An 11,910-nucleotide genomic window follows, 5' to 3' on the forward strand; every position below is an offset into this window, starting at 1 on the left:
CCATGAGTGATCAGAACTTGAGGGGAAGCATCTAAGTCCTACCTCTTTAAACTGAGCCGCCCCTATTAGACCACATGGTAGTCTCACCTTAACGACCTCTTCCCTCTTGTCAACCATGACTTTAGAATGGCCAGAATAAAGCCAGCTCTTCAGAATCCATCCTGAGACTTAAGAGTTAGATTAAGCTGGGACAGGATTTGGAAGTTTTAGTTGGGTTCCAGAAATGAAACTAGTCACACTGGGCATAGCTGATATGGTGGACCTGCTTGTTCTTTAGGACCAAGTCTGAGTGTTTTAAAGGCTCCCATCAATCTGGGACACCACAGGCATGTCTACCAGATGCTTACAGCTAGAGGGACCATTTGGTAACCCAGTGCAATGGAAGTCCATTTTATGCCTTCCAGCCTGTGACCGTAACCCAGCAAGAGCCACTGCTCCAATCCTCAGCAGCTCCTAGCACACTCCTTGGTGGAGCCATAGGTGCAGTCACGTGGCTTTCCACAAATGTGTGGAATTAGCACTCATATGAGGTGTTTTTTTTCCACACCAGCTTCAGACAAAGCAGAAGAACTTCTTCCAGCGGCACTTGGAGAGGGTTTTGATCCCTTTGGCTGTCATCTTCTTTTCCTGCCGGGCTTTGTGCTCCACTGCACTGACAATGGCTGCATCAAAGACTTCTTTCAGGTTCTTTTGGGTCAGAGCTGAGCACTCCAGGTAGGTCTGAGCCCGGATTTTCTCTGCCAGGCCTTCAGCCTGAAGTTTGGGGACCGGCCTCCCACGGTAGCGGTCCAGGTTGATCAGTACATTGACGTCATCCCGCAGGTCAGCTTGCGTCCCCACCAGAAGGACTGGTGCTTGGGGGTTGTGAGTCCGTATCTCAGGGATCCATTTCTCAGTAATGTTTTGGAAGGAGCTGGGGTTCACCACGCTGAAGCAAACAAGGAAGACGTCAGTGTCAGGGTAGCAAAGTGACCTGAGGCAATCAAAGTCCTCCTGCAGGGGGAAAAAATGAGAGAAGATCATTGGACTGTACGCCAATAGCACGATACCAGAGTGAGTCCTTCACTAAATGAATAGGCGAGCAGCGTCTTAGAGACAGGGCACCAAGTCCCCTTCACGCTGCTTCCACATCATTCTGAAAGGCTGAGTTTCAGGGACAAGAGTCCTTGAAACTTTCTATTTCATCAGTGTCATTACTGTATGTGTCCTTCCCAGCTCTATGCTGCCTTCCCCAAAACCCCCCCTGCTCATAGCATCTGTCCCACAGACCACCCAAACCAAATTGGCTGGTTCTCTTTTGACTGGTCTCACCTGTCCAGCTGTGTCCCAGAGCTGGATCCGAACTGGGGCTCCATCCACCAGAACCTGCGCTGTAATACAGAGAGAGGGAGGATGAGTAAGATTTGCTACCTCACACACACACACTTAAGTTCCTCTCTCCAGCTCTCTATTGTGTCCCTGGGGAGCATTTTGAATGAATGCCCTGACTCGGTGTTCAAGTGACTCTCAGTTTTATTGCAGGTGTCCACTTTGTTGGGTTATCTAACCAGTCATTACCAAAACACCCAAAGCCTTGTCCTAGCAAATAATGAGACCTTTGGGAAACCTTCACTGGCTTTCCCTGGGGTGAGTCTCTTTGGTTGTTTCGACCTCTTGAGGGAGTCCTACTACTACACAAAGCACTTCACTAGGGCTGGTCTTTTAGTCGAACAGTGCCCTCGCAGTAATCGGACAACCTTCTCAAACATCTCCAAAAGGTCAGTTAGGGATACACAGAATCTTGCACTTCAGGGTCTGACTCCTAGACTTTTGCATTCTCTGGGCAGCTGGGGTATGTCAGTCCTGGGAATTAGACGCCCACGGATGGACACTGCCAGCTGGCTTGGGGCTTGGGCTGTGGGTCTGTTTAATAGTGGTGTAGACTTTCTGACTTGGGGTTCAGTCTGAGCTCTCAGACCCTTGCACCCCACAGAACCCTGGAGTCCAGGCTCTAGCCCAAGCCTGAACATCTACACTGCAGTTAAACAGTCCCAAAACCTGAGTCCTGCAAGTCCAGCTGGCTAGTGAAGTCATACCCCCCTCAGATCATCCTCCCTGGGCTGGCCTGGGCCACACCTCCTTATCCTGTGCAAATTGGTCATTGGGTCATCAAAAACCTCCTCAGAGATGCTATCTTAGTATTGCCCCAGCTGTAGAAAGCCAAGGACATAAAAGCAGAGGTGCTTAAAGGAAAAGGAATGTGATTTAGTTCCTTTGGATGGCGCCTGCAGGGCCTATCTTCACTCTGAGGCCTTGCCTCTACTAGCAAATTTCAGTGGGCTCAGGTATTTTTACAATTGTTTTGCCTACTCTACAATTGCCACCATTTCTGCCTCCCACAGGGAGTGAATTATAGATGCCATTTTGCAGCCGCATTATTCCATATCTCAGGCAGCCTAAAAATGGTGTCATCAATGCCAGTTATCTCCAAGTCAGGCCCTGTTCCCAGCCATGGAAATTCAAAGTGAAGTTGTTAGACCTCGGAGCATTTCAGACTCCATGGAAAATGGCTGGAGGAAAGGGTAGAGGCTGGGAACTGCATAAATTCTTGACAGAACATGAAAACAGCACTGGCCTGCTGAAGGACAATGGTTAGCACTTGACACCAACTAGCAGTCTTTCTGATGTGTCATTAGCTCTGGTGCCTTTGGGAGGGGGCTTTGTTATTCTAAAGAAGCAAACTGAGTCTTTGTCTTATTCTTCAAGTTATTAGCCGGTGATTGAAGTGGCAGAAACAACTCATCTCAGCGTCAGTGGGGTCATAAAAGCCCTCAGGGAGAAGAATGATTCCGCTTACTGACAGAAAACCCTGAAAGAGAGCCAGAGCCAGGGGATGAATAGAAACTGAACAGCCCACACACAAAGAAAGAGGGAGGAAGGGAGGCTGGCAGAGTGCATTGCCTCTCCTGCCACTAAAAAAGAAAACAGGGATGGGTGTGGAGGTCATCAGGCTAAAATGAGGGAGCCAGAAGGGGATACCGAGCAGAGAGCCCCCAACAGCGCCCACTCTTCCTCAGTTGCCTCTCCTGCCAGCATATGTGAAAGCCATTGCTTCCTTGTGACTGGAAAACAGTTGACTTGGGTGGCTGCCACATCTCAGCCCCAGGGAAGGAAGAATAACGTGTTCCAGATCAAAAGAACTGCTGGGAATTTGAGCCCTGGTCTGTGCTTAAAATTTAGATCAACCTAGCTACGTTGCTCGGGGTGGGAGCAGGGAGTGAATAATTTACTCATTCAAGCATGGTAGTTACACCAACCTGGTGTAGAGATAGCTGGGTTGATAGGAGAGTTCTTTCATTAACCTAATTACAACAACTGAAGGAGGTGAATTTACTTATATAGCTGGAAAAATGCTTTCCATGGAGATAGGAAATGTCTACCCTACAGTGCTGTAGCAGCATAGCTGCAATGCTGCTGCTGTAATGTAGACATGCTCTGAGTTGGTTTTCATGGCACTGAACATTTCCCTCTTGGTCTCTTATTTCCTCCTTACGTCACAGGGATATTGAGAGGAGTCATTAATGTCTGTAAAACACTTAGGGCAGGTCTACACTAGACCTTAAAGTCTACGGGAGATACTCAATTTTCGCTACAGCAATTGCATAGTTGGAATCAACACATCTACGATGGACTTATCTGGCCAGCCTCACTGAGGGAGGTCGATGGGAGAAACTCTCCCATCGAGCTCCCTTGCTCCTGGAGTCCCGGGGTCAACTGCTGACCAATGATAGTTTGATTTTGCGCATCCCCACTAGGTGAACCCAGGTTGATCTCCTGGAAAGTATATAGATGTGCCCTTAGAGATCCTCACACTAAAAAGTGCCATATAAATATGAAGTTTAATTTATTAGCTTCCACATCTGAGCTGGAAGGAAAACAAGGTGCTTTCATTCCCATCACTAGCCCAAACTGCTATCAGCTCTGCAACTTCCACTAAACACAACACTGATCTGAGTCTCTCATTGTGTGTGTGTGTGTGTGTGTGTGTGTTTTCAATTCAACAGTTAAGATGAGATACCACAAATAGATACAGACGGACTGATGGAGTATTCCCAGTGTTATCCAATACATAATATAACACTTATTTTTCTGCCTGGGCACCTTCTCTAACTGGCATTACTTTTGCCGTCTGTTGTCTAGAACCAGAACTTCAGCTGCAAAGTTTAGAACCAAATCCAGTTCCAAACCCACGCTTGCCCAAAGATTTGTTCTATTCCTTTCAGGCCCCTTAAAAAATTGTGCAGTTTGGATCCAGAGAGGAACTTTCTTAAAGTTCAGGGGTAACCTGAATATGGGTTCTGTCTCAGGCCAATCCATAGTCATAAATCGGAAAGGCAGATGAACTCTTCTACTTTTCTATAACCTACATCTGGCTGGCTTTGTCAGGTAGGCTGAATAGGTGACTAGTGACATTAGCTGGCCACGGGGTGGAATGGTAAAGGGCTGGTTTTTAAAGGTGGTAAATACCTGGGGTTCCTTTTGTGGATCCCGTGGATACTCAGGCCACCAGTGACCCTTCAGCTTGGGACTGAGGTCTGAGGATGGCCATGTCCAAATTGCAGAGGGCAGCAAGACCCCTTGAGCTAGTGTTGTCTCCTCCTTTCTAGATCATTCTCCAGTGATGGGCTCCTTCAGAAAACGCTGACACAGAAAAATAATAACACCTATAACCATTATGAATGAGGGCAGTCCCTGCCTCTCTCCCCAACACTGAATGTGGTAGTGTTGTGGGAGCAGAATGAGAACAGACAATTTTCAGGTAATATTTCCTCAGAGGGTCAAGGGAATGATGGCTCCTGAGACCTTTTCTAAGGGCTTGTCTCTACTACCCAGTGGATCAACACTGCACGACCAGCTGTTGATTTATGGCATCTGCTTAGACATGACAAAGTGATTTCCACATATTCTCCAGTTGACCTTACTGCACAGAAGAGACTGTGATAAGTATGTTGACTTCAGCTAGGGTAGCTGAAGTTGGGTAGTTTAGACTGATGGTGGGGTTAGTGTAACAAGGCCTATTTTTAAAAAATAAATCCTTTGTGACATACCATTAAACATGTTTGCACCCTGTCTCCATTAAGGCTTGCATCATTGATGAAAACGCAAGTCACACAAAGAAGTGGGTAACATTTTTCACCATACCTAAGTGTACATTGACATGACAGAGCCTATCCTAGTATAGTCAAATAGCATAAACACAACCTACAGAGAGGGTTTTACACTAGTATAGCATACCACAGCTATGTCTAGATAACAGCGATTTGTTGACAGAAGTTTTTGTCAGAAGATATGTTCTGATAAAACTTCTGTCAGCAGATCATGGACAAATTGCTAAGGGTATCACTCTTTTGATCTGCACTGTTGACAGAGAGTGGCCAGACTGCCCAGCCATTCTCTCAATAAAACCGCCAATCAGAAGCACAGCAGACAGGGCTGCCCGGTGTCCTGGAAATCCTATCTGTCAACAGAGTGCCCCCCTTGGAACGTCCAGACTGATGGATCTCTGAAATCTGGGCGCTCCCCAGGTTTTATCAACAAAACCTTCTAGTGTAGACATAGCCCACCTCCTCAGACAGTGAAAGTATTCTTCCGTTGACAGAGCTGCATCTACAGTAGAGGCTGGTTGGCAAATTACATCGGTCAGGGTGTTGAGCTATCTGTGTAAGCAAACCAGGCCAAAGTGACTTAGGAGACCTAATTTCAAAAGTATTCAGTTACTCAGGAGCCTAAGCCTTACTGTGAGTTAGTTCCTTACTGCCATAGCCCCCTTCGAAAACAGGAGTTAGGCGCTTTTGAAAACATTACTGAAGAACTTTTAAAAAAAAGGAAACTTCCTTTAAACACCCCTCTGAAACCACTCCCCTACTCATGCATCTGATGAAACGGGTCTTTGCCTACGAAAGCTTATGCTCCAAAATATCTGTTAGTCTATAAGGTGCCACATGACCTGTTGTTTCCTTTGCCCTGTAACACAGCCAGCCTGGGCTGGTTGCTAGAGAGCTGAGTGAGTGAAGCTACTGCAATAATAAAGTGACAGCTCAAAGTCCAGGAGAAGGCAAGAGTTAAGTGGGGGTATTAACACTATCACCATAATGTTATTTATCCTCCTGCCTCTCCAGGAGTCCTGAGGGGATCAGCAGAGCTATTGCTAGACAGCAAACACCCATATCTTTTAATAAGCAAAGGAAACTTTCAGCAGACAGTGTTTACTTAGGTACTTGTCAATTATGTTAATTATGCTATTTTCTCACTGGGGGGATAAACCCCAGGTTCCAGTCTCCTCCTCCCTTCTCCAGAACCCAGGTGAGAAATCAGAGATTTCCACATAGCTGTCTCTTGCCCTGTGTCTCCTCCCTAACCAGCTATGCAACCAGAGCAATAAAATCCCAAAGCTTTACACACACAGATGTTTCTCTCTCCCTGTATCTGTCATCACAAGGGATAGAACCAGGCCATGAATTTCCCTTGTGCTGTCTTTTCCTCCAGTATTTAAATCTTAAATAGGGACATAACCAGGACAATAGAACTCTTAGGGACTCATACAACCACCTCTCTTCCTGCATCCCAGTCCTAACCAGTGATTCAAGCACAGCAGGAACACCAGTGAAGGTACATCAGCACTAGTGGTGGATGAACACGGTGGAAGTACACAGAGAGCTTCCAGGGGCACATCAACTCATCTTAATATTGGCCTAGTCCCAAGGTCTTCAAAATGCAGCTCCAGACTTCTTTGTGGCTCCCAACACTAGAATTGCAAAGTGAAAAAAACCTCTCCTGATTATTTTCGGTAAATGGTGAACATCTAAAAGCCCAACAACAAACTGATATCTAAATAGCAAGCAACATGTGATCTTGAAACATTGGGTAACTTCCCCCTTTAATATGTGCAGGGCATTGTGGGATATGATACTGTATCTGTGTTTTGATTGTGTTGCTAATAAAGTCCTAATTCTCAAAAGGAAAAGGCAGCTTGCAGCATTCCTGTTGTGAAGGGCACACCCGTTTTAAGAAAGAAAACGGAAATAAAACATGAAGTAAAATTGGCATCATTAAAGTACGTTTGGGAGCGAAAGTCAGGAAGACAGTGGTACAAACACACGTGTAAAGTGTGAGGAAATAGAATATGTAAAAAGTTTGTGTGCGTCCTGCAATACACACATATCGCATTCCAAATCACTGTGTGCACGCTGCTCTTAAACAAGGGTTCCAAAAGTATGTTTTGACATTATTTGTTAAGGACAATCTCATATTCACATGTATCATGATTCTTGAATTATTGAGTTTTTTACCAAATGCGAAAAAAATGGCTCTTCTTGCTATTCTGGTTGTTGTCCCCTGCCTAGTCTTACAACAGGCTGCATAAAAAGTGCTAGCGAAGGCAGTGCAAACTAAAATTTCAAACAGTGACCTTTTTATACTTCTCTCAATGCTATGCAATGAAATATAAAGACAGTATTTATATTCCAAACGATTTATTTTCGGATTAGATGGTACAAATGAATAAGGAAGCCAATGGAGCCAACATGATGTTTTTAAGACCCCAGCAGCAGCTGTCAGTTCCCATGGTTAACCATTACAGGAGCTGAACCAACTGGACATTTTTTTTAGCTCTTCCCTGGTGTAGACAAGGCATAAGCTTTGTGCAGGAGGCTATTTCAGCAATAGCATACTGTGTGACACTTTGGCATTTTTATGTCTGATCTTGTAAGGAAGTGGTCTTTAAGAGAGGTGAAACTTGGGGTATGCAAGACGAATCAGACTCCTGAAAGGGGTACAGTAGTCTGGAAAGGTTGAGAGCCACTGATCTACATGGCAAGTCTCAGAGCTCAGGTCTACAGATTCAAGTTTTCAGGTCAAAACAGCTGTGTTGATACTGAGGCTGGAAATATATGGAAGCCCATTCCCCTCTCTAGGCTTCAGGGCCAGTTGCAATATCCACACTGCTGGTTTTAACACAGTAATGACCCGGAGTGTACTCAAGCGCTAAGACAGTCTGCCCTGGCCTGTGTAGTCATACCCTGAAAGCCCCACAAAGCTGTCCCTTTCCCTGGATCTCTATCCTGACCAGGGTTACAATCTCTGGGGCAGCCACAAAGCAGTCTGATACTACAGTGGGGGGGAGCAGTATAAAGCCCTGCAATAGGAAGATCAAGAATGAAATCCTGATCCTACTGAAGCCAGTAGGAATTCTGTGGAGTTTTTACAGAGTTTAACACAGTTACAGGTAACACGTTTGTCAAAAATAACACCCCTGAGAATGCCACACAGCTCTCCTCTCTGTTTTTTCCTAAGGAGAGATGCAGGCAAGGCAATGAACTGGAGATAGTTCTCTTGGCTGTGCTTCAGGCGTGAAGCAACAGACTCAGATGGAAGAAACTTCCTTCCTACAGTTTCGCACAGATGATGGCCCAGAATGAGAGCTGTCCCTCGTGTGTAGGAGGAAAAACCGGTTTCCCTTCACAGCCTCTTGTTCAAAGCTTCTGACTTGTCTACACCAGGGAAGAGCTGAAAAAAAATCTGATTGTTTCAGTTCCTGCAGTGGTTAACTGTGGGAACTGACAGCTGCTGTTGGAGTTTTAAAAATGTCATGTTGACTCTCTTGGCTTCCAAGATGGTACTTAAAATGTTAATTGTACTTGGTGGTCCCTCCATAGCAGGAGTCCCACCACTGGTACTGTAACCCACACACCTATGTGTGGTTCACTGTCCCATGTCCATTTCACAGAGGCAGAATAAGTGTTCTCTACAGCAGAAGCTGAAAGCCTGCTGGCCTTTAGTGCAAACTGCAGAGGCACCTGCCCTATGCTCCAGAAGTCTCAGGTTTGAGCCTACCTGTGGGGAACTACACTACAGCTGGGGTACTGGACAACCCACCCTTGGGAAGCACATCTAAAAAATTCCATTGTACACATGGCCATTGTGATAGAGGAAGAAAGTCAACCCCAGAAGGCTGCTGTCAGGCAGGATCTTCCAATGGGCTCTGAACTTCCTTTCCCCCTTACCTGAGAAGGTGTCCAGGGCGGTGGGCTGGTACTCATCAGGGTATCCATTTGTTGTGTAGCTAATGATCAGGCTGGTCTTGCCCACAGCTCCATCACCCACCAGGACACATTTAATGCCCAGTTGTGGACCACTGCCCCTGGGGGTGCTGCTTCTTTGAAGGGTGGGTGAATAATCCAGCAGCTCCTGGGGGGGCATGACTTGAACAGGAAAAGGAAAACAGCTCTGCCTCCCCCTCTTCAAAAAGTCTGTAGAGTGGAGTGAGTGTGGGAAGCTGGTGAAAACAAAACTAAATCAGCAAAAACCTAATGAAAGCACCAGGAAAACATCAGTGGATAAAGCAACGCAGGAAATAAATGTGTCTCAGCCTCTACAGCGCATACAGGGTGGCAGCTCCTTTCCCCCTGGAACTACATCCCTTGGAGTGTCTTGGCAAGGCAGCTTTTGTGAGGTCTGAGGACTAGCCTGTGAGCCCCACCCTCCCCTGCTCTCTCTAACCTACTGCTGCTGAACTTACAGTTCTACACCTACAATGGTTTAAAAAAAGCCTGATTTGCATAGTCCCACCTTCTGTTCTTGTAACCTGATTCTGCTGCATGGGCATCAGAGCCAACTCAATCCACCAGCCTCATTACCCTCTTCTCCCTTTCTCTTACACTTTCAGCCAGTGACATCAGTGTTGGTGAAAGGCGGTAGTCTGACATCTCTGCAGGGTGAAGTCTTCCTTGTCCAGAACAGGTACACAGGCCCTCTCAGAGGTCCAGAGAGGCCTGGGTCACTTCCAGCTTTTGAAGCCCCTAGCCATAATAAAAATAAAAAATGATGACGCATGAAAACAAAATAAGGCACCAAAAAGAGTGAGACATGAAGTGATTTTTTTTTTATTTAACAAATGCTTTTCTTGCCTTTTTCTGTGCAAATGCACTAATTACTGAGGAACAATCTAGGTTTCCAGCACTGTCACAGTTGCACAGCCCATTTAAACGCAGTTGTCCCAGAGCTGAATAGTGATGGTGTCTAACATGTCCAAATTTGAGGCCCCCTTTGAACTTGAGGCCAAGGCCAAATGGCAACCTCCCCCCACCCACCCCACCCACCCTGCAGCCCTTTGATTGGCCCTGCAGGGACAGCAAAAGCAGAGGCCATGCAAGTTTTCCATGCTGCCTTTCCAAGGTGCCTCCACCCAGTTCTGAAGGGGAATGAGAGGGGATTTCAGTTTCCAGGCCAATTCACAGGTTTGTTTCTCCTCAGATGGGGATGCGCATTAATAAAAACGCAGTGGTCCCTGTGACATGCACCTGGGGACCAACAAACATACGTTAGGGCTTGTCTTCAGCAGAGGCGCAGCTGCACAATTATAGTGCTTCAGTGCCTACACTGATGGAAGAGTTTCTCATGCGATATAGTTAATCCACCTCCATGAGAGATGGAAGCTACATCCGTGGGAGAAACGCTCCCATCAAAAGGGCACTATCTACATGGGGGTTTGGTTGGTTTCATAGTATTCATCCCCTGAGCGACGCAGCTATATCACTGTACGTTTATGGTGCGCAGCTGGCCTCACAAAGGCAACTGAAGAGCTATCAGATGGCAATGACTTTCAGTCACTACTGACCTGAGGTGGATTCCAGCCAGCCTCCACAGATGCTGGCTAGCAGCCCCAGTTGTGGACCAGAATCTCGAGCTAGGTGCTGCATAAACACAGAACTAAAAGGGCCCTGCTCATCTCTCAAAACTATTTTTTTCTTCAAAAGAAACTGATAATGTACTTCCACATCCAATGCCAACAGCCCCAGTATGGAGAGTCTGCGATTACTGACAAAGATTCCCCGAGGAACAGGAGCTGTAGCCTTGGACAATAGTGCTTGGTAACACAGAAAAGAAATGAAAGACAGAGAACATGCCACATGTCCTACTGGGTAACTTCATGTGCTTAGAACCAACTGATCCCAGGTCTTCTAACACAAAGAAAGACTGTTGCTATGTTCAAGCAAAAGCAGCGAAACATTTTCATAGCTAGGTGGAGATGCATGGGGCTTTCCAATCTGGTCTCCTAATTTTGCATTTTTCTATTCCTTTCCAGTAGTGCCCACAGTGTGCTACGCACTTTATATAAACAGAGAAGACACAGTCCCTGCTCTGAGGAGCTCCTATTCTAAAAAAGACAACTAAACAAACAGAGGGCGGGGAGGAGACCATTTTCTCAGCTCTAGCACTCTCACTGTTACACCAAAAGGAACAAATTACAGAAAAGGTGGGAAATTTAGAGGGGAAAAGATTAATGCAGATAAAGATTGCAGCACTGATTTTGGAGAAAGGGTGAAGCCCAGATGTGGGAGTTGAACCCAAAACATGATAGGCCAGAAGTCAGAGTGCTAATAAGTAAGACCTGGCTTACACCCACAACTTAAGTAAACTAAGTGACCTAACTTAGGGCTGCAAAAATATTCACCCCATGGCCTACGCAATGTAGATAGGTTGACCGAACCCCCACTGTATAGGCAACTAGGTCAACAGCATTCTTCTGTCTTCTTAACTACTGCTGTTGGAAGGGAAGGATCTACTACAGTGATGGAAAAAACTCCATGGGCATTTGCGTGTCTGGAAAGTACTCAAAAGCCTTTGCTTCAAGGAACAATATCAGAAGGTATGGCCATCTCTACCTGCACATTATTTTTAAATTCTCCAACCACTGCGTTCTCCCTGTCACAGCTCTGTCTATTGAAATGGTAGTTAGCAGTGGGTGGAATACATTTTTTTTATGTGCACCACCAATAGAAACACATGTTGCCGGCTGTGGGAGCTCTGCTTATCAGCTGGGCAGCACCTGAATCTCTCCTGGGTGGCTGCCCACGTGCTCAGCTTACAGGA

The 11,910-nt window shown here is 46.1% G+C and overlaps 1 protein-coding gene across 1 annotated transcript; it reads right to left on the reverse strand.

Annotated features, from left to right (window-relative positions):
* Nucleotides 1-329: 329 nt before the first annotated feature.
* On the reverse strand, nt 330-9,237 carry RHOV (ras homolog family member V). The gene is made up of 3 exons (XM_074998853.1): nt 9,042-9,237; nt 1,312-1,370; nt 330-993 (listed from the first exon to the last, which is right to left on the reverse strand). The coding sequence occupies exons 1-3, from the start codon at nt 9,235-9,237 to the stop codon at nt 553-555; spliced, it is 696 nt and encodes a 231-aa protein (XP_074854954.1). The 3' UTR covers nt 330-552.
* Nucleotides 9,238-11,910: the final 2,673 nt, after the last annotated feature.

Source organism: Carettochelys insculpta, chromosome 6 (genome assembly GCF_033958435.1).
Source record: "Carettochelys insculpta isolate YL-2023 chromosome 6, ASM3395843v1, whole genome shotgun sequence".
Classification (NCBI taxonomy): domain Eukaryota; kingdom Metazoa; phylum Chordata; order Testudines; family Carettochelyidae; genus Carettochelys; species Carettochelys insculpta.

Excerpts from the sequence above, each read along its gene's own strand:
- RHOV (XM_074998853.1), bottom strand. The coding sequence starts at position 9,237 with ATGCCCCCCCAGGAGCTGCTGGATTATTCACCCACCCTTCAAAGAAGC. Across the intron at positions 1,371-9,041 it reads CGCCCTGGACACCTTCTCAG|CGCAGGTTCTGGTGGATGGA; the intron begins GTAAGGGGGAAA and ends TCTGTATTACAG. Across the intron at positions 994-1,311 it reads TCTGGGACACAGCTGGACAG|GAGGACTTTGATTGCCTCAG; the intron begins GTGAGACCAGTC and ends TTCCCCCTGCAG.